The following is a 19,499-nucleotide window of genomic DNA, read 5'->3' as shown; positions in this document are numbered from 1 at the left end:
AATCAAAAATATATTTTTGTTCCGGTGAGGACAGTATTTAACTGCCACTGCACGTATTCATGTCAGAGCAGCTTGTGCCAAACGCCTTGCACGTTTAGTCTTTGATAAATTACCAAAAGCGTTTTTTCACATGAATGAAAATCAGCCCATCCCAGCTTTTGTTGAGGGGCAGAATATAAACATTGTGCAAAGCTATAAGATGTGGACTTTTGTTGTTGGGAAAAAACTTGAATAAGGGATTTTATTTCGTAACTTAAGTTATATTACATCCTACACAATGCTCTGACATGAGTCTAGTCAACAAGATGTGATCGAGGTGAAGAAAGGCACAATACAATAAGGTAAAAACACCAAAATAATTAGAAAATATAAATAGATTTGTGTTGGTGTGCAGTTCGACGTAAGAGCAAATGTTAAAGACTGAAGACCCTTGCCTCTTCAGTAATCTCTAGAATTGTGGCAGTGATTCTCGTACTCCTTTCCTTGTGAGGAAAAACCTTTTTTCTCACATTGAGAGAAATGTGCAGGTCATTATTGTATTCAGTAAAATAGTTTAATATAGTTAAAGTATTCTGGCAGGTATCAGTGCAACAAAAGCAGTAATAGAAGAGAAAGAAAGAAACATTTCATACATGGTGCCACACGGCATTCAAACAAAGGCCTTCATTTTCTACCTTACTCATTCAATTAGCTTCCATAAAACACAGGTTCTGACATATCACCATCTCAAACACACACACACACACACACACACACACACACACACACACACACACACACACACACACACACACACACACACACACACACACACACACACACACACACACACACACACACACACACACACACACACACACACACACACACACACACACACACACACACACACACACACACACACACACACACACACACACACACACAGTTAAAAACAAATGTGCATTTCTAATTCACGGACAACCCCTCAAAATCGTCTATTCGACATGGACCTGGTTTTTGAGTTTGGTCTGCACTTTATTATATTTTTTAAAAGCATTTACAGAGTCAACCCCAAGTTGGAAAAAATCTGTGTAGAACTTAACATTTGTAAGGGAATCATTTCATTAAATAAGTGCTTTTAGTACAAGGCATTAACATTTCTACAGATTATTTTGTAAGGTTTTGTAGGTGTGCTGTTAAAGTGCACAAGAAGGGACTGTTTTCAGGTTATGAACAAAAGCCAGATTTGTCTACTGTAATTTGTGCATCAGGTTTGAATCCTGAATTTTGGAGCAAGGCACATCAATGGATGAAAAAGTGCATTGTCTCATTATCTACAAGGAATTAAAAGTGCTTCTTTAATTGATTATTGATCAAAGTGCATTTAAAGTACAAAGGACCACGCTAATAGTTTTAGAAAACACACATATGAGCTGACCATTAATGCTGGAACATGCGTTTGTATCAGTTTAATGTATTTCGCGTCTTATTTCACTGGTGTGCAGACCAAACCCAGCCAGGTCCTTCTCTCAGTGTAAAAATAGCTCTAGATAAAGCAGGCTGACCATCCTATGTCCTCAGTCCAGAATGTGCTCCCCTCGGACGATGTGTGAAGAAAATTCATAGCGATCCTGGCTGCGGTGTCCACAGATGTTACACTCGAAAGGCTGCCGAAAACCGTGGCAGCCCATGTGGATGGTAAACATGACATGGTCCAGGAAAAGCACACGGCAGTGCCTGCAACGAAAAGAGCGCACGGCTCGCCCCTCCCCGTCTACGACTCGAAAAGCCTCCCTAGAGGTGGAGGAGGGTGCCATGGGTGAACTTGGGGTTGGAGCGAGGGCGGGAGGTGGGAGGGGTGGGTGACCTCCCTCCTCCCTTTCCACCTCCCTGTCTTTGGCGTGGCTGGGACTGTCCCGGCTCCTGTGATGTGCAGCCAGAGGAGTGGCTGGGTGGTGGTTTTGGGGGTGGTGGAGATGGTGGCCGTTGTTGCTGTGCAGGGCCGGAGCGGTACTGTTGCAGGGCTCGTCTGGCATGCTCTCTGTGTCTGTAGAGTCATGGCAACCATTGCTAGGTGAGGCTGCATGACTTCGACCCGCAGGCAGGTCTTCGTGACCCTCTGCTGCCTCCCTCCCCCCGACACCCGCAGCACCCAGCTGGGCTCCAGTCCCGGTGCAATCTAGCCTGGGGCCCAGAGCGACTGAGCTGCGGAGTGGCCTGAGTTCTGTTAAACATGAGGGGTGAGTGCTGGGAAGGTGTAGAGGCTTCATTGTTTCTGACACCCCCCCTCCTCCATTACCTTCACCTGCGTATTCTCCTCCCAGATGAGTAAAGTGTCTGGTTTCGTAGTCCTCTGCCTGCATCTCCCCGTCTTTATCCAAACCACCGCCGAGCTCATAAGGTGCATCTGCAAGGTTGAGGCGTATGAGCTTCTGTCCTGCAATAGAGAAACAGAATGTTATACTAATGTCCTTTGGAAATCTGTGGAAGACGTCCAAAAGGCAGCTTGTCCAGGTAAATGAACAGCCTGCCAGGTTATTTGCATTCATTCGTTATGCCATAATTCAATTGGAGCCAAAGATGATGGAGTTCTAATTGAAAATCTGACTTAAATTGGATTTCCTCCCAAAATGCCTCTGGACTGGACTTTAAGATAATCAAGTTCAGAATGTGCCATCTAGAGTCAATGTACTTAAAACACTTGTAAATGATGGTGCTTTGTATAAGATTTAAAATAATACAATATGTTCTGTTTAATTATATTGTTTTTCAGAGTCTGTATTTCCTGCACAAGATTTGTGTAACTAATCAATAAACATCAATTCATAGCACAGATGTTTCTGATTCACATTGTAGTTTGGATTGAAACTACAGCCAAGCATGCAGCTTGGACACATAAAAATAAAAAACGTCTTGCTGAATAAGATCAGTACTATTGTATGTGGTTCCCAATTCAACTAATTAAAACGACTTTCAGTTTCCTCAAATTGTCCACTCTGAGACCAAATGCTCACCTACAAATTTTTGAGGTGTGGATCTCTTGCGTTTGGTGATGCTGTTGGCAAGACGATCGATAAATGCCATCTTGTCTGAGGAGGATTGCAGTAGAGAGTCTGGTATAAACTCTAGCTCTCTCATCTCCTCTCCTGCAGAGCACAAACAAATTGTAATGTTATTTGGGGAGTGTCTTATTACCCAGACAGCATTTATCCCAAATGTTTAAGTTGATGGTTTTTAACGTTTGGATTAAAAAGTAACTAAGTGAGGGGTTGTGTGCATTACTTTGTTTAGGACGAAGACTACATTCCACTAAATGCCATTTAAATCCATGTGGAAGTTAATGTTTAAGACACTAAATTTAGATTTTGCTTACGATCTTAACTGTGGAAATGTTGTTTATCCGTGACATGTCACCTATATGAATTAAATTAAATTGTACCTGTATTATGAGCGCTGGAGGGCTGCTGTGACTCCAGACTCTGTAAGTAGCTGTGGCAGCGCTCGCGGTGCTCTTCCAGGGTGCTCTGCTGCTTGTAGCTGCGGCCACAATAACTGCACTTATAAGGCTTCCCTACAGTTGGAGAGGATACTGGGAACAGAGTATAAAGAAGGCAAAGCATTGTCACAATAATGTATGCTATCACAAAGAAAAAGGAAAAATATTATCAGCCTTTAACCTTTCCTACCGGCATGAGTGCGAAGGTGGCCAGTGAGCGCGTCTCTTCTTCTACAGGCATAGCTGCAGAAGGGGCATTTAAAGGGCTTCTCCCCTGAGTGCAGCTTGATGTGGCGGAGCAGGTTACCCTTTTGAGTGAACGAGGCGCCACACTGATTACACTGGAATGGTCGCTCACCTAGGGATAGATCGAACCCATCAACCCAAATGGTCGGATTACATCTAAAATAACGTGTGTCCAATTTCTTTCCATAACTTAATTCCCTTGACCCATTCTCATATCATTTTTGGCTTTAAACAGTTGTTAGAAAGCATCATACTTTGTGTGAAAATATCTCTCCATTCCCATCAGTCTTTGATTTCTTAATTCCACCCACAAATGGAAAGGGACAGTAACCTTATTCCTGGCATTTCAGGGTAATCCAATGTTCTTATCAAATAATCTCACTTCCTTATGAACATGTGCTTTTCAGCAAGCTGAAATAATGGTTTTAGGACCAGTTCTTCCAGTAAATAGTGTAGTGACTTAACACAAATTATTATTATTTGCTCAGTACTTCAGTTAAGAATGGCAAACAACACATCAATGTGTGTAGAAGGTTATGAGTACAAGAACAACATTACATTTCAACATTGATGCCAGGTATTTGGACATGTATCTAACCTTATATCTTCACATAAAGCAAATGTTTTCACACAGAGATGACCTAACTGAACTAATCCAATGAGTTACCTGTATGGCTGCGTTTGTGCACCATGAGAACATTAGGTCCAATGCAGATCATTCCACAAATGTCACATTTGAGCTTTCCATTTGGCAGTCTGGTGGCTCCAGCTTGCATGGATTCAGGATTGGTGAGCTCCCTGTAGCCTCCAACAGCCTCAGATGTCAGCTCAGGACCCCCTTCTTCTAGCCGTTCCCCTCTTTCATCTTCAGTACTGCGACCTGGGTCTTCATCGCTGTACAGCTCAACTTTAATGGAGTTGGCTACAGAGGAAAAGAGCAAACATAAAGGAGGTGTTAAATACTTTTAACCAGCATATTGCCCGATGTAAGAGAAAGAGACAACAAGGTGTGTTTATTTGTAATTACTTGTGTGATAAAAGTAAGTACACTGTAGTTTACCTCCACAAGTTGTCTGTTAAGCTAGTGCAAATCTGAGTGAAGCTGATATTTTTGATTGGTTTTCTATTTAGCCTGGTTTGGTTTCACAGCACTGGTTTAAAAACATTTGAACTTAAAAAAGAAGTGAATTTTAATAACCATTACAGTCTCTTTTTGAGAAATTACATTTTTTTCTCACTTACCACTGAGTGAGCGACTAGGGGAGGTATCCTTGCTGTTTGGGGTGCTCACTGTTGCTCTTCCAAGAGCCCCAGAAAACTCTCTTTCCATTGAAGAGTCTCCACTAGCTGCAATAGAAGAGTGGAAACAGCGATATCTGTTATTTGAGCCACATGCCAACTAATGAAAGTAAGTACAACTGTTAAGAAAAACTGAATTAAGAGGAATAATAGGAGTCTTACCTGATATGCAAGACGGGCCATTGCAGTCATCAACATCCATACTAGTTCAATCTGAATACTGAAATGACAGTTAAGATCAATCTGAATTATCTTTAACAAAACACATCGAGGACAACGTGTGTTATGCATATCCATTAATACAACAGGTAAAAATTCAGGAGTTACAGGTAGAGGTCCAACTTGATATCACATGAGAAAATTAAAACCTCTCATACACTTAAACTTAAATTGGACAAAGCATGAAAAGGTAATTCAGAGACGTTTAGGATTAGAATACAAGATGTCTGTGATATTACACATGAATGTCAGCTAACTACAAACTAGTCAGTGCAACTTCAGGCACTAAGAAATACATCCTGAACTGCACCAATGTGAACTGCAACATTAGCTACTAGCACTGACAATATATGAGTTGAAGATGAGTTGACGTAGGAGAATTAATCGTACCAAACAAGTTATCTAGCAGCTAAGTTATCGTCAACTCAAACCTTATAGCAGCCACAGATCAGCTCATTGACACATGACAACATTAATAAAGTAGGCTAATGTTCAGGCTAATTTAATATTAGGCTCATTTGAGACATGATAGTCTGACAAACACATCGAGATCAAGAAAGATAAAAAGCCTTTACTTTGATTTTTACATAACCGTTGCGTTGAGGTAACCTAAGTCCATGGATCGGCCTCTGTAGCTAACGTTAGCATGTTAAATTACCGTTAGCTACGTAAGCTAAACTTCACACTACAACGTTACATCCGTCTGCCATCCTCGGCAGTTTATTGAAAAGAATGTCGCAAAGGTCAAGCTAAGTAATGTGGGAGATGACACAAGGTATATTAAGTTGACTTGTGACATTCATTATTAACATGGCGCTAAATTGAACACCCAAGTCTTTGCGAGGTTGTGTTTATCGCTAGCAATACAAACCAACGTTAGCCACTAGCAAGCCACCGTCAATGTTTCCTAAACGGTTGCTATGGCACCCACCCCCTCCCAAATGCTATTGCTAACCAGCCAGTGTTAAGCTAGCGAGCTAGCTCTCCCTGAACACGGCACAGCGGAAATAGTACATTATAGAAAGTACTTTTGAAGTTGTCTGTTTATCACAGTAACTGTTGCATTACCTGTCCCTGACAGGGCCGTTTCAGGGAGATTATTCTGTATTTTCATCTGCCTGTTTATGACGGCAGCATCTCCCGGCAGCGTTTACATCCAGATCCAAACAATTTCCGGTCAGATGCCAAACGTTGCTGCCTCTCAAAAAGCGACAGTGAATGGCCTCATTTGAACTACGAATATGTATTACGAAAAACTGTGAAATTAACTAAAGAAAACATGAATAATTTATGTCGCACAAGCAAACACATACACAGCTAACACGACTTATTTGTGTGTTGTTTTACATTACCGTTATTTGTAATCATTTTTGAATTAATAGAACATGTAGAACATATTCACACTATGGATCTCCACAGGACAGTAAAATAAGTAAAAACAATTAATATAAACAAAACTAACCAAAACAACAGCTCAGATTCATGAAGACAACACAGGTTACAATGAACCTGTGTGTAGTAATAATACTATTTAAGATACAGAGACATCGGATAGGCTACAACAGAAATGAATTTGATTAATGTAATATACATGCAAGGTATTCTAATGTATCTAAATCAGATCAAAGAGTGGGTACGTTTTTATTTTTAAAATAATACTTTTTCAAAATGTGTTCTGTACTAAATAATGGCATGAAGACCCAGGTTGAGGGACAACAGCTTCATCTCCAGTACCAGACCCAATATTTTTCTATTTCAATTAGGAAATGGCATGTTCAGTTATCTAATTAAAGTGAATACACACTAGTGGCAGGTCTATATTTATGTACTTTAAACTGTATCGGATTTCCTTTGGTTCGGGTGATACAAAATGACAGCAGTTTCAGAGATTTTCATAAAATAACCCCATAAATAACAAAATGTTGAAGGCCTCAGTCCATTAAAAAAATAAAAAATGTTTGATCCCTTGATACTATTCCAAATTTGCTACCTGGTAGTATATAAAGAATAAAATAAATAAATACAAATAACATGTTCCTTTAGGCGCAACATTAAACTATAAACACACGAATGCATCAATATATAATCCAGAAAATACATTAACCTTTCCTCAAATGGTGGTTTTTGCTGAATATTTAGCCAACTTTTAATTATGTGCTCTTATATCTTGATGCTTATACATTGTTGCTGGAATTATACTTTTAATTGGCTTTTTTCTACTAGCCTCTGTGGTTTTACAAGTTGTTCTTACTAGAGTATACGTACTTTGCCATCTACTGCTACTGCAGATTTTAATCGGTGACTGAGTTTGAAGGACAGACTGAAAAAGGCTGTCTATCATAAATCTGCTTATCCCGGACGCACAGTGACCTCTACTGTACAAGATGTGTCAGTTATGACGTATTGGCTGTTTTTACGACGGTGTGCTGTGCTTACACAATGACAGTTTCCGTCAGCTCTACTCGCTAATCGTAACAGCGTTGAGCGAGACTTTTTTTTCGATTTCAGTTTCAGTTGGAACAACAATTTCATCATTTTCACCTATCGATCGATGTCGAGTAAAAATTTTCACACAGAAAGAGAGATTTTTTTGAATAAATAGGAGTTGTACTTTGTGTACTTAAACTCCGAACTTCAAGCTCGAGGCCCAGCAGAGAGCTCGAGCGGCAGCTCCGAAAGTTTGTTGTTGTCACGTGATGTTATACGAATGTGGCGATAAAAGTTTGTTTAGATAGTAAAACTAGGTTGCGTACTACGTTCAATAAAACCCTTTGAACACCGTTTTTCACCAAAATGCCTCAACCAAAACATCGAAAGATTGCTGTTATAGGTTACAGGTCTGTAGGTGAGTAAAGCACACGAGCTGGTGAGCAGCTAATGTTAGTCAGCTAACTAGCTAACAGGCTAACGCTTTGTTTTCCTCTTTAGTGTATTCAACTAACACCACAAACGCTAGATTACATTCGTCCAGGGTCTTTGTGCTCCGTGTGTTTGCCGAGCAAGTTGATAACAAAACCACACTAACAATTAACAATCCCCGATTGTGAATACCTTAAGCCATCTGTTACTAGTTGTAACGTGTGAAAACAAAGTTAGCTCAGCCGTTGACATCCTAGTATGGAGACTAGAGGTGACTGTTGAAGTCTAACAAGTCTGTGATGTCGAGAAATTAATCAAATCAGCTTCTAACCATCATCAGTCGTTTATATTCGGAAATATCTGAATGTGTCTGATGTTGCGCCACACTAGTTACTAATCATTTTCTGTGTTCACCGTAGTAAACAAAACGTTCAGGTGTCATGCAATCGCAAACGTTTTGTCTAATCATGTTTTATCACGTTTTTTAAAAATGTTTAAGAAAATAATTTCATCAATAATGCATCAAAAGCATTTACAAATAATATCTGTAAAGAATATAAATTACCCCATATATGAACATAGGATCACACATTTTGATAGCTGTGGTAGCAGAACCTGTTGTATCTTTAAGAGCACTATCAATTCACCTGTTCATATCGGTCAATTCTTCAGTCTGTATCATCAGGTTGATCCTTTGGCCTCACAAAATCTGAGTTTTTCTTAATATAATAGGGTTTCCATACACAAACATGACCTATTTCCAAATGTTACTACAATGACACATTATTTGTGTGTGCGTGCGTGTGCGAGTAAATGAAGTTGATTGTTATCAAGATAAAGTTTTAACTTTGTATGAATATCCCCAACAACAACAACAACAACAACCATGATATGTTTCTTTGCCTTGCACAGGAAAGTCGTCTCTTACAATACAGTTTGTGGAAGGACAGTTTGTTGACTCCTATGACCCCACCATCGAAAACAGTACGTGTCATTATTATATTTTGTGCAAGATATTGCAGCTAAAAGTCCTTAAATATAGGGCTTGATCTAATATATTTTTGTGTGGATCTCTTTCCCCAGCCTTTAACAAATTGGTCAGTGTGAATGGTCAAGACTTCAATCTTCAGCTGGTTGATACAGCTGGACAAGTAAGTTCATCTACCAACATATCTGACACAAGCACTTAGCTCTTAGTTTTAATTCAACTCTCCTGATAAGTTAATTATAATATCAGCATTTATGCACAAACACTCATTTTAACTGTATGAATAGAAATGCAAAAAAAGTGTAACCTTAATTACGCATTCAAATGTGTATGTTACATTTGAAGCTATAGTCTTGTATGTCTGACTCTATTTAGTGATGTGTTGTGTTTGGTAACTTTAATGCCAGATTAGATTATAATATACCTTTTTCTGTCTGTAGGATGAGTACTCAATTTTTCACCAATCCCACTCAATGGACATCCATGGCTATGTCCTTGTCTATTCAGTGACTTCCAATAAAAGGTGAGTGAATGTTTTTTTTCATATCTGTATGAATAAAGAGGAATACACTGTTACATGTCTTTAAAATATTCTATATTATGTAGACTACACTTTGTGTCTTACAATTTATGAAAAATACTTTGATTTCTTTCCCTGTTCAGTTTTGAAGTTGTGCAGGTTCTACATGACAAGCTGCTAGACATGGTTGGGAAGATTCAGTAAGTTTAGTTTGATATTTAAAATACAACAGTTCCAAAATTGTCTTTTTAAAAATGTTTAAATGATTTTGTTTTCCAACAAGATTTTTTTTTTTTTTTAAGGGTCCCAACTGTTCTTGTAGGGAACAAAAAAGATCTCCACATGGAAAGGTAATCAAGATTATTGAACGTATTTAGAATCTAAACTAATAGTCAGAATTACACCATAATACAATTTTTTCATGAAAAGAGAAGAACTAACAATTGATTATGTTACCCTGTATTACCTCTTTAGCTAAATACAAAAGGAGTTTTCCAAAACTGAAGTTTCCATTTTCTATTTTCCCAGGGTTATCAAGCCAGAGGAGGGAAAGAAACTTGCTGATTCCTGGGGAGCTGCATTCATGGAGTCCTCAGCCAAGGAAAATGAGGTAATGACAAATATTTCCAATTCATCAATGCAGTACACATAATCATTCTGACAAAGATTCACACAATTACATTAATTTCAATATGTTTCATCTCACTAATTACAACATTCTTGCACTGCAGACTGCTGTGGAGGTTTTTAAGCGGATCATTTTGGAGATGGAGAAAGCTGATGGGAATGCACCTCCAGAGGAGAAGAAGTGTGCTGTGATGTGAACGTGTATCCAGGACATCAGTAAGCTCATTTGCTGAAGACAAGAGGCACAACTTCACCAGCTTGCCAATCGTGACCTCACCGACACCAAGACACTGCAGTGGAACTTTTCTGCTCCATTGTGATGCTTTATTGATTTACATAGCAAGGCAACTGGCCCGAACAGTTGATAAAACTATCCCACATGTTGTAACCGCAAGGAAACGTTTTTTAAGAGCAAGATTAATCTTTGTTAGACAAAGAATTACCAACAGTAAATACTTTCTTTAAATACTGAAATGTCATCTTAAACTAGGCAAAACATTTATTCAAATGCCCAGAATACAAAAACATATTTCCAGACAAATTGGTCCCAATCAATTGCATCAAATTATTTATTAAGTATATTTTGGTAATTAATTCTAAATCTGAAGTTTGAGACGCCATTGGCTTATATCTCCTAACTTTTTGATTAGTGGAGTTAATATAAAGGTAGGGCTGGTAAATAACCTCTTTTTAAGGACTGGTATTATTTCTTTTTGATTGAGAGTCACAGTTCACATTGCTTTAAATGTGGTGTTAAAATGTCAGTATCTCTTACAAATGGAGTACCTTAAAGACCCTGGAGGAAATTGAACATAAGAAATATCACTTCTTTCACAGTTTTTCTCACTGTAATTTGTTGTCGACTTTTCTTCAGGTACCTTTCACCAATGAACTCTTGAACTTTGTCTTCACGATGGAGGAATCTATTTGTATATCTAAAAACTCACATTTTAAGCTTTTCTGCTAAGCACAGTAGTCCTCTTCAGTGGTTTATACAGTTTAATTTCTCCTTACTGACTATAATCAAGATGTCATGGGGAACTCTCAAATATTTTTAGTATAGGTTGGAATAGATTTTTGGTATTTACCAGTTATGGCCTTTTTATACAATACCAATAGAATCTTAGAAATCGGTTTGATACTATTGGTTATATTTTGAGTGGTGCTGGTTTGCTCTCCTTTCAATATTCCAAGTAGATAATATACTTTTAAATGCATTATGAACATTATTGAATTGCATTTTTTAAAATAACATTTTAACATTGCGTAAGACTATTTAAGTGTTTGAAGGCTACACATTTAGTTCAGCAATCTTTGATCTCATGGTTTTGATGTGATGGTTTATACTGGCTTGATTAAACCAAGCCAGGATGTCATGCAGTCAATTTAATTCTAATTTTCGACTTGCATGATCACTGTCAGATGAATGAGATCCTTAATACTTTTTTTTCCTTAGTCCCCCACCCCCCCCCCCATAATCCTCATGTTAAACCTTTTGTGGGTAATTGTAACTTTTTTTTAAAAAAGTGCTTTGCTGAGTAGTTGATTGATAATGATGGTTGAACTTAGCTGGTGATGCTGTGTCCTGTGCCTTACAGTTTCTCAAACTCCCACATCTACTTCCCTTCGTGACTCAAGGTGCTCTTAAAGGGGTAGTTTTTTTTCTTTCTGTTGACTTGATACCACTGTGCAGGTGTTGTTGTGCACCTGAACACCAATATCCCCTTGTGGGTCAATGTTTATTCAGAGATCTTGCTGTAAACAGTTTTGTATATAAATAAATCTGTTACTCATTTAATGTGTCCTTGTGCTGGTTTTAACTGGATTACAGTCGGGCTCGCCTATTTAGAGTATAATACCTCAAAGTTTACTGTGGGGTTGCATAGGTTGTTGTAATACAGTAGGCTACTTGGGTATAATGTAACTTCACTTCCACGCTTCGTTTTTATATAAAGCATGTAGGTAGGCATACACAGCATCATAGGATGTGGGGTTAATTCATTGCCTTCAGAAGATGAAATGGTGGTGCGATAACATCACATGAACTACGGTAACGAACGCCAACCAAGCCAAGTTTCTCATTGCGAGCTGTAGCGGAAGACCTGCGTGGTTCTGCCTGCAAGATCCCACCAGCTGTAAACGAACCCAACTACAGGAAGGAGAAACCCTGAATGGAATATGGAGTGTGTAAGTGTATCTAGTCTACTTAAGCGTGGATAGATAGTTAGGTTTTTAACTAACCCTTGTTCACCTTAGTTATAACCTGACTTTCACAAGTACGCTAATGTTAGCAGCTAAGTAAGTTAGCTCATTCTTGGCAGAGTAGTTCTCAAGGTAACGTAAGCTCACTTGTTATTAACTGTAGCCAACCGCCAGGACAGCCCTAACACTATGTTTTATTTCCCCCCGGTATCGTTGCAGAGTTATCTTATAAGCTAACCAAGACATAGTGTAAAATAAAACCTTACTAGTGCCACCGAAGTAAAAGCCACAGCTCTATGAAGGCACCTCGACTGGCTCGCTAATGTCAACAGACTAGCAGCTAGCTTGTTGCTAATGCTTAATGCTAATCTTATACCAACGTCTCAAAGTGGTGTTTAAGCACTTAACTTCAACAACGAGGACATTGTCCGTCTGTTTGCCGAAAAGGCTCAGCATATTTTAAAACAATAGTGTCAAATGAATCGTTTACACCTGCGGATAGAACTATAGCGATGGTTCACATTTCGAAAGCAAGTAAAGGGTTGTGCTTAGCTCAAGTTGTTAAACTTGTTGATATCAGGCACTGTATACAGGAGCTGCAACTAATTAGCTACACTCAATTATAATCAATGGGTCGGCGCGTATAATGGGTAATAATGCTGTGAACCAAATGTTAGTGAGACCTTGATGAATGCACCTTGACAACAACCTAATACATAACGTTAAGTTTGACTCGAGCACGCATACAATATAGGCTACACATTGTTACCTACACGATCCACTCTACTCTTAACTTAACTTGAACCAAGCCGACCTTTTATTCATCCTACTCCAAAGTTAGCATAATACAACATTATACATACACCTTACAATTTTTCAGATTGCACCTAACCTCAAATATTAAGCATTTTAAACCACATGCCTACCCTAAGTGCAATTGCACAGTATTGGATGAGCCATGTTATGCAGGCTTCTAAATAATTAAAGTTTACACACACACACGAACACACACACACACACACACACACACACACACACACACACACACACACACACACACACACACACACACACACACACACACTTGTTTGGACTTTGGCTAGACAATTGAATGTTAAAGAGCTTTACCTATTTTATTTCAGATTCCAGTGGCTATTGATGATCTTGAGGGCAAAAAGGACCCTGTCATAGAAGGTAAACAAATTGTAGAAATGCAGTGAGACCAAACTCCGAAACAGTGATGTTTAAAAACGGGAAATAATGTCCTGAATTGTCTCTGTCATTCCTTCAGACCCAGAGCACAATGTGTACACCAGGTTTATGAAGTCCCATCGGTGTTATGACCTCGTACCGACCAGCTCCAAACTTGTGGTGTTTGATACATCACTTCAGGTAAAACATAAACTATACATTTTATAAATGGAACGTATCTGTCATTGGCAAATTTAAACTGAACTATTTGCTGTAATAATCTTACAGGTGAAGAAAGCCTTTTTTGCTCTTGTTTCCAATGGGGTAAGAGCAGCACCTCTGTGGGACAGCAAGAAGCAGTGCTTCGTTGGTAAGGACAATTTTCATTTGGTACACTTTCACTCTGTGTAAGACAACATTAAATAAAGGTTTGACTTGATTATCCTCATGTATCTCCACAGGGATGCTGACCATCACAGACTTTATTAACATCCTTCATCGCTACTACAAATCTCCATTGGTAAGAATGTGGATACTAAATGGGTATTGTCTTAGAATTGTATAATGAGGTTTAACATATTCAATCTCGAAGTTCTACTTCTCGCTTAATTTGACAGGCTGTGTTTTATCTAATAGGATTCTGAATGTGACCTTTGCAACTTTTCAAGCTTGTTTTGATTAAATATCTGCAATAATAAGTTGACTTAATCATTAGTTGGAACAAAAACATTATCACCAACTGCTTTGATAGCAGATTGAAGTATGAAAATGCTCTTTTTAGGTTCCTAAATGTAGAGATTTCCTGCTTTCCTCAGACAATAAAATACATCACCATGGATTTTTCAAAATCTAGAATGGTCATTTTACAGACCAAACAATTAGTCTATACATTTAGAGATGCATCTAGAGCTTTATCTATAATATCCTATATATTAATATCTTTAGTTGCAGCCCTACTTCATCTTTCTCAGAGCTTCTTGCACAAGTCAACCCTTTCTCTCTTTCATTATCCTTTAGGTTCAGATATATGAGTTGGAAGAACACAAAATTGAAACGTGGCGAGGTGATGAAGTTTAATTAATATGAAATGATATATAATACTTCTTTAAACTGACTTGTGGAATTGTGAAGGTCTTGACTGTATCTTCTGTTCTTGTTTGGAATAGAGTTGTACCTGCAAGACTCTTTTAAACCCTTGGTTAGCATTTCTCCCAATGCGAGGTGAGTGTATTTTCTTCATCTTTTACTTCAAGTACTTCAAGGCAATTACATTTTGTTTTTGGTTCTGTTTTCTGGACACACAGAGGATGCATGCGGAGGCATCTGATAGTTAAGCCTGTGAGAGTAACTCCTTAAAGTTGCCCTACTCACAGCAAATCTCTTTGAGATTGTACAAAAAGCTGTCTGAAATGTTCCTTCACAACTTTTTGGTTTGACAAAGGTCTCTGTTTCTAGAGGCAGAGTTCAAACACTACCTGGCAATAAGATGAGGCTACAAGCAGCTTTTCTACAATTATGTGATTGATAGTAGAACTCATATGAACTGCATAAAGTTATCATTATCTCCAATACTTTCAAAGTTTTCTAAATCTAAATAAAGATACTGGGAGATTTGAAGTTCTGTTAGTATGCTGTGATGCAATGATTACCTTTCTCACTGGGTCACCAATAATAGAAATGCTAACATTATTCTTTAGATTAATCATCTTTCAACATGCTATGTCCAAAACCCCTCGATTGACCTAGTCCTCTATAAACTTCTCTGTGTCTCAGTTTGTATGATGCAGTATCATCCCTGCTGAAGAATAAGATCCACAGACTGCCAGTAATCGACCCCCTGACCGGGAACACACTCTATATTCTCACACACAAGAGGATTCTCAAGTTCCTGAAGCTTTTTGTAAGTTTCCTTTTTCCAGTCCTTACCAGTACTACATTGAATAAATTCCATATAATGGCAGATATTGAGTATAGAGTAAAGAATATTTGCTACAGTTAAGAAAAAAGTTATCATTATAACAATATTTACATAGACATCCAATCTCCCACATTTTTGATAAAACGTGCTCAATCTCTTGTTGTTTCCAGATATCAGAGATGCCAAAACCCTCTTTCCTGGGACAAACCTTAGAGGACCTGAACATCGGAACGTTCAAAAACATAGCAGTGGTCCGCACAGACACACCACTGTACACGGCGCTGGGTATTTTTGTTGAACAGCGAGTGTCGGCGCTCCCCGTCCTGGATGACAAAGGTATGCGTGCTGGTTGAAATGACATCTGTGTTGATTTTGCATCAGTGACAAAGACCTCTTTAATTTAGTATGTTTGTGTACTAATATGGTGCCTCTCCTGCAGGTCGAGTGGTGGATATATACTCAAAATTTGATGTTATAGTAAGTGGTTATTCATCTTTTATCAATGTTTTAAATTTATTTTTAGCCTACACACGCACTGATGCTTGTATAATTTCCCGATGCCCAGATCAATGCATTCAAATGTTTGCTTGATTTGACCAACAGTCCAAAATATTCAGTTTACAAATTATTTTTTGCATGAAAATCTTGGGATGCAATATTTCATATTGCATTATAGAGGATTTATTCATATCACTCAGACTTACTTGATATAATATATAGAATGATTTTTAAACTCAAGGCTCAAATTGCCTCTGTATTTCTTTCAAACTTTTTGTGAAACCTAACATGTTTAACCTGAAGTCCTGTGTTTCTGCAGAATCTGGCCGCAGAGAAGACGTACAACAACTTGGATCTGACGGTAACAAAAGCCTTGCAGCACCGTTCTCAGTACTTTGAAGGAGTGCTGACCTGCAACAGGCACGAGACCCTGGAGGCAATCATCAACAGACTGGTGGAGGCCGAGGTGAGGGTTGCATGTCATCATGTGTCACAGAGCAGCCGCGTTTTATGTCTGATGGCCCTGTTGCTTTTTGCTATAACTGTCCAGAGTTTAAATGGCCTATGATATATCGTGTCAGAAATGTTCCTCCATTTGTTTTTAAATCAAAGTCCTAAGTTAAGGGACAAATCCAATGTGAAAGCACCTTACGCAACAAGACATCTGACATCTGGCATTTCATGTATCAGTGACTTATAAATTCTTCTGGCCATTGAAGTAATACCCTTTTCCAGAGGTGAGAGTAACGTTTACGGTCGTGTTTCCTCCAGGTGCACAGACTGGTAGTGGTGGACGAGCAGGAAGTGGTGAAGGGAATAGTCTCCCTTTCAGATATTCTGCAGGCATTAGTCCTAACTGATGGGGAAGAGGGTAAGTTCAGTACCGTTGATTAGCGTTCTTAAGATGTTTTGAATTTACTCATTTTAAGTTGAAGCAACAGCATATTATGAATACAGTATTGATAAAAGTACTGCTGTATTAAAAGAGGTCATCATTAACAAGTTTTCCAAAACCGGCAGTTGTCAGCTGATTCGACCCACTCACACAGTATAGAGTATAGAATAATACCTTCTCTGATTCATCTCTCTGTAGGAATATACAATTTAATTTCCCTTCACAAAAAAGTAACACAATTGTTTTGGTTTTTAGATAAAAGATGGAAAAATTGCATTCAGTGATCTACTCAATATGTTTATGATGAACAACGTAATGATTTCTTTTTCTTCCCACAGGCACAGCTTGAGGGATGTTTCTGAAACAAAGAAGGCTACACAATTTTTAGAGAATGGTAGAGCAAATGGAGAAAGAACAGGCATGTGCATATTGAAGTACCATCACCTATCTCCTGTCCCCACACTTCATATATTAACACATGAATCCTTCTCCTTCTCTGCTAAAATATGAAGCTTTAGCAACAAAGCAAAATAAAATTGTAGTAGCATAAGACATACAGAAGCTCCTGAAAAAACGAGCCAAATTCCAAGCAACGAGAGATGTAAAGACCTCTGGACGAGGAGCCGTCTTCTCTGAGCAGGCATCATTCCCACTGCTCGATGGTCTTCTCAGGCCATTAATTATGGCTCTTATTACCAATTCATTCTCAACAGTTTTAATTATGCAATCAGTCGCAAGCTAAAGAAAAACTGATTTACCTGTAATGCCTTTTGTTAGCAGAATATAATTATTTTAATACAGCTGGAATCTATATGCAGAAAAGCCTATGTAAAATCATTTTAAACAGTGTGTCTTTTTCACATTAATATTTGGTGTGCATTATTGTTCTGGCACGTCCCTACATCAGCCTGAGTCCTGAACTTTGTACATAAAATCTGTGTTTTTTCCTGCCAAATGATCTTATTTTCCTTATTGGTTTTATTATTTAGACGTGTTTGAAGGATGGATTTATACAAATTTTACCTTGGAAAAACTACAAATTTGCAAAGACATTTTGAAGGTTAGATGGTTACAGAAGTATTTATCTGTACTTGTGTCCCTCATACACTAGCTTAATGCTACAATTTGCTTTGGTTAGCTCAATTAATCATACAAACTCTAGTCTTCAAAGGCCTTTGAGATGACCAGTCGTCTGCATTGGTCATGGTCTGATTATATTTGAAATAAGCCAGGAAGTTTTTCAACAATTAAATCAATTGATTACATATAACATGTGCAAATATTTCAAAGACTCAGGATTGAATCAGTTGTGAAGCCAGACTGCAATGTAGAGAATGGATCTGTTTGTTTGATCTATAAAATGTCAGAAAACATTCAGTTTCTCTGTCAAAGGTGATGTCTTTAAATGTTTTGTTCTGTCAGTCCAAAACCCCAAATAATCAATTTAACATGATCCACATCAGAGAAAAGCAGGAATGTCCATATTTAAAAGCTGAAAAAGCCTATCTATAAGGACAAATCCATTCAAAACAGACGAGCCAATTCATCGTTGCAACTCTAGTCTTAGAACAGTTTAATAATATTAGGCTCAAGAGAAGAGGAACTCATTGGTGCAATTCAGATCAGTATCAATGCCTGCTGGTGGAGATGACCGTTGGATATTTATGGATTCTGTGTTTTGCTATTTTCTCTGTGTTTTCATGTTACAACATGTGTAATGGATTGTACATTTGACTTTAGAGAGATTTTTTTTTCTCTGCCCGTTTTGTTAATCACACTTTGGCTCTTTGGTATCGTAAAAGGGAAGGGCATTGATGGTTTTATGATTTCTACCTTTTTAGTGTTTAATTTTGATGTCAGTGATGATTTGTGATGTCTGCTGCATTCAGTTAAACATTTTATGTTAATTGTATTTAGGGGAAATTATCAAAATCACTCAAAACCAGCATTTCCTTTTCCATTTTCAAAAGAGGATGGGCCAGGAACATCTCACACCTGCTGTTCTACATATGTCAATGAAATGTGAACACCTGTTTGTAAACGCACAGTTTTTGCAGTGATCTGCATTGAGATTACCTTGGAAGGATGAGCAATAAAAAGTGAGAGAGATTGTTTTAAATCATATTATATGTTTTATAGCATCACATATAATTAATTTAAAGATGTAACCAGGTGAAGTGAAATTGATTCACACTCCAACAATAACTGTTTTAGCCAGTGGAAAAAGCGCATAACAAAATGACGTCATCACCTCCACATAGCAAACCTTTTTTAAAATACAAGTTGAGGTTTGTATTTATTATGCAGTGTATATGAGTTGGTCTTAGAGATATTGACCCAAGTTTTTGTAACTTGGACTTGAGTCGACTGTTTTGAAGACTTTGCTTTTATTATGACAGAAAATAAATGACATGATACTAAATACTAGTAAATAATTGTGACTTGACTGCAGACATTATGACTTGAATTACTTATGATTTTATATTTTCAGATACAGAGCAATAAACACATTAACAACACAAGTATGAGTAACTTGATCCAGTATCTGAGCCCACAATG

General features: G+C 38.0%; 3 protein-coding genes across 6 annotated transcripts; 2 read left to right on the top strand and 1 right to left on the bottom strand.

The window, feature by feature from the left end:
* Positions 1-841: 841 nt before the first annotated feature.
* On the bottom strand, positions 842-8,384 carry LOC134882494 (zinc finger protein Eos-like). Of its 4 annotated transcripts, none has more exons than XM_063910232.1 (8): positions 8,294-8,384; positions 5,186-5,243; positions 4,967-5,071; positions 4,392-4,646; positions 3,669-3,836; positions 3,422-3,571; positions 2,997-3,128; positions 842-2,419 (listed from the first exon to the last, which is right to left on the bottom strand). In XM_063910232.1, exons 2-8 carry the CDS (start codon positions 5,223-5,225, stop codon positions 1,560-1,562), a joined length of 1,710 nt encoding a protein of 569 aa, XP_063766302.1. In that variant the 5' UTR covers positions 5,226-5,243; positions 8,294-8,384; the 3' UTR covers positions 842-1,559. The 4 variants fall into 4 exon arrangements, with proteins under 4 accessions (XP_063766302.1, XP_063766300.1, XP_063766301.1 ...); XM_063910230.1 differs by lacking the exon at positions 8,294-8,384 and adding an exon at positions 6,311-6,437 and having other exon boundaries at positions 843-2,419; XM_063910231.1 differs by lacking the exon at positions 8,294-8,384 and adding an exon at positions 5,818-6,083 and having other exon boundaries at positions 843-2,419.
* rhebl1 (Ras homolog, mTORC1 binding like 1) lies at positions 7,662-12,034 on the top strand. Its single transcript, XM_063910234.1, has 8 exons — positions 7,662-8,087; positions 9,014-9,085; positions 9,185-9,252; positions 9,530-9,612; positions 9,753-9,809; positions 9,912-9,959; positions 10,138-10,219; positions 10,341-12,034. Exons 1-8 carry the CDS (start codon positions 8,036-8,038, stop codon positions 10,431-10,433), a joined length of 555 nt encoding a protein of 184 aa, XP_063766304.1. The 5' UTR covers positions 7,662-8,035; the 3' UTR covers positions 10,434-12,034.
* A 173-nt stretch (positions 12,035-12,207) lies between these two features.
* On the top strand, positions 12,208-19,386 carry prkag1 (protein kinase, AMP-activated, gamma 1 non-catalytic subunit). The gene is made up of 13 exons (XM_063911146.1): positions 12,208-12,423; positions 13,581-13,632; positions 13,730-13,830; positions 13,918-13,999; positions 14,091-14,149; positions 14,647-14,692; positions 14,796-14,850; positions 15,403-15,529; positions 15,718-15,883; positions 15,987-16,024; positions 16,365-16,511; positions 16,817-16,916; positions 17,279-19,386. Exons 1-13 carry the CDS (start codon positions 12,415-12,417, stop codon positions 17,287-17,289), a joined length of 993 nt encoding a protein of 330 aa, XP_063767216.1. The 5' UTR covers positions 12,208-12,414; the 3' UTR covers positions 17,290-19,386.
* The last annotated feature ends 113 nt before the right edge of the window (positions 19,387-19,499 follow it).

The sequence above is a fragment of the Eleginops maclovinus genome, chromosome 20 (genome assembly GCF_036324505.1).
Source record: "Eleginops maclovinus isolate JMC-PN-2008 ecotype Puerto Natales chromosome 20, JC_Emac_rtc_rv5, whole genome shotgun sequence".
NCBI classification, from domain to species: domain Eukaryota; kingdom Metazoa; phylum Chordata; class Actinopteri; order Perciformes; family Eleginopidae; genus Eleginops; species Eleginops maclovinus.
Note: the sequence above shows the minus strand (reverse complement) of the source record. Positions and strands in the feature narration are given on the sequence as shown.

Bases quoted from the DNA above. Each gene is read 5' to 3' on its own strand.
- prkag1 (XM_063911146.1), top strand. The intron at 14,000-14,090 runs GTAAGGACAATT...GTATCTCCACAG, and splicing joins CAAGAAGCAGTGCTTCGTTG to GGATGCTGACCATCACAGAC. The intron at 16,512-16,816 runs GTGAGGGTTGCA...TGTTTCCTCCAG, and splicing joins ACAGACTGGTGGAGGCCGAG to GTGCACAGACTGGTAGTGGT.
- LOC134882494 (XM_063910232.1), bottom strand. From the start codon at position 5,225: ATGGATGTTGATGACTGCAATGGCCCGTCTTGCATATCAG. The intron at 3,572-3,668 runs GTAGGAAAGGTT...CTCTGTTCCCAG, and splicing joins CCACCTTCGCACTCATGCCG to TATCCTCTCCAACTGTAGGG. The intron at 3,129-3,421 runs GTACAATTTAAT...TGTGCTCTGCAG, and splicing joins CTCCAGCGCTCATAATACAG to GAGAGGAGATGAGAGAGCTA.
- rhebl1 (XM_063910234.1), top strand. From the start codon at position 8,036: ATGCCTCAACCAAAACATCGAAAGATTGCTGTTATAGGTTACAGGTCT. The intron at 9,253-9,529 runs GTAAGTTCATCT...TTCTGTCTGTAG, and splicing joins TGGTTGATACAGCTGGACAA to GATGAGTACTCAATTTTTCA. The intron at 10,220-10,340 runs GTAATGACAAAT...CTTGCACTGCAG, and splicing joins CCTCAGCCAAGGAAAATGAG to ACTGCTGTGGAGGTTTTTAA.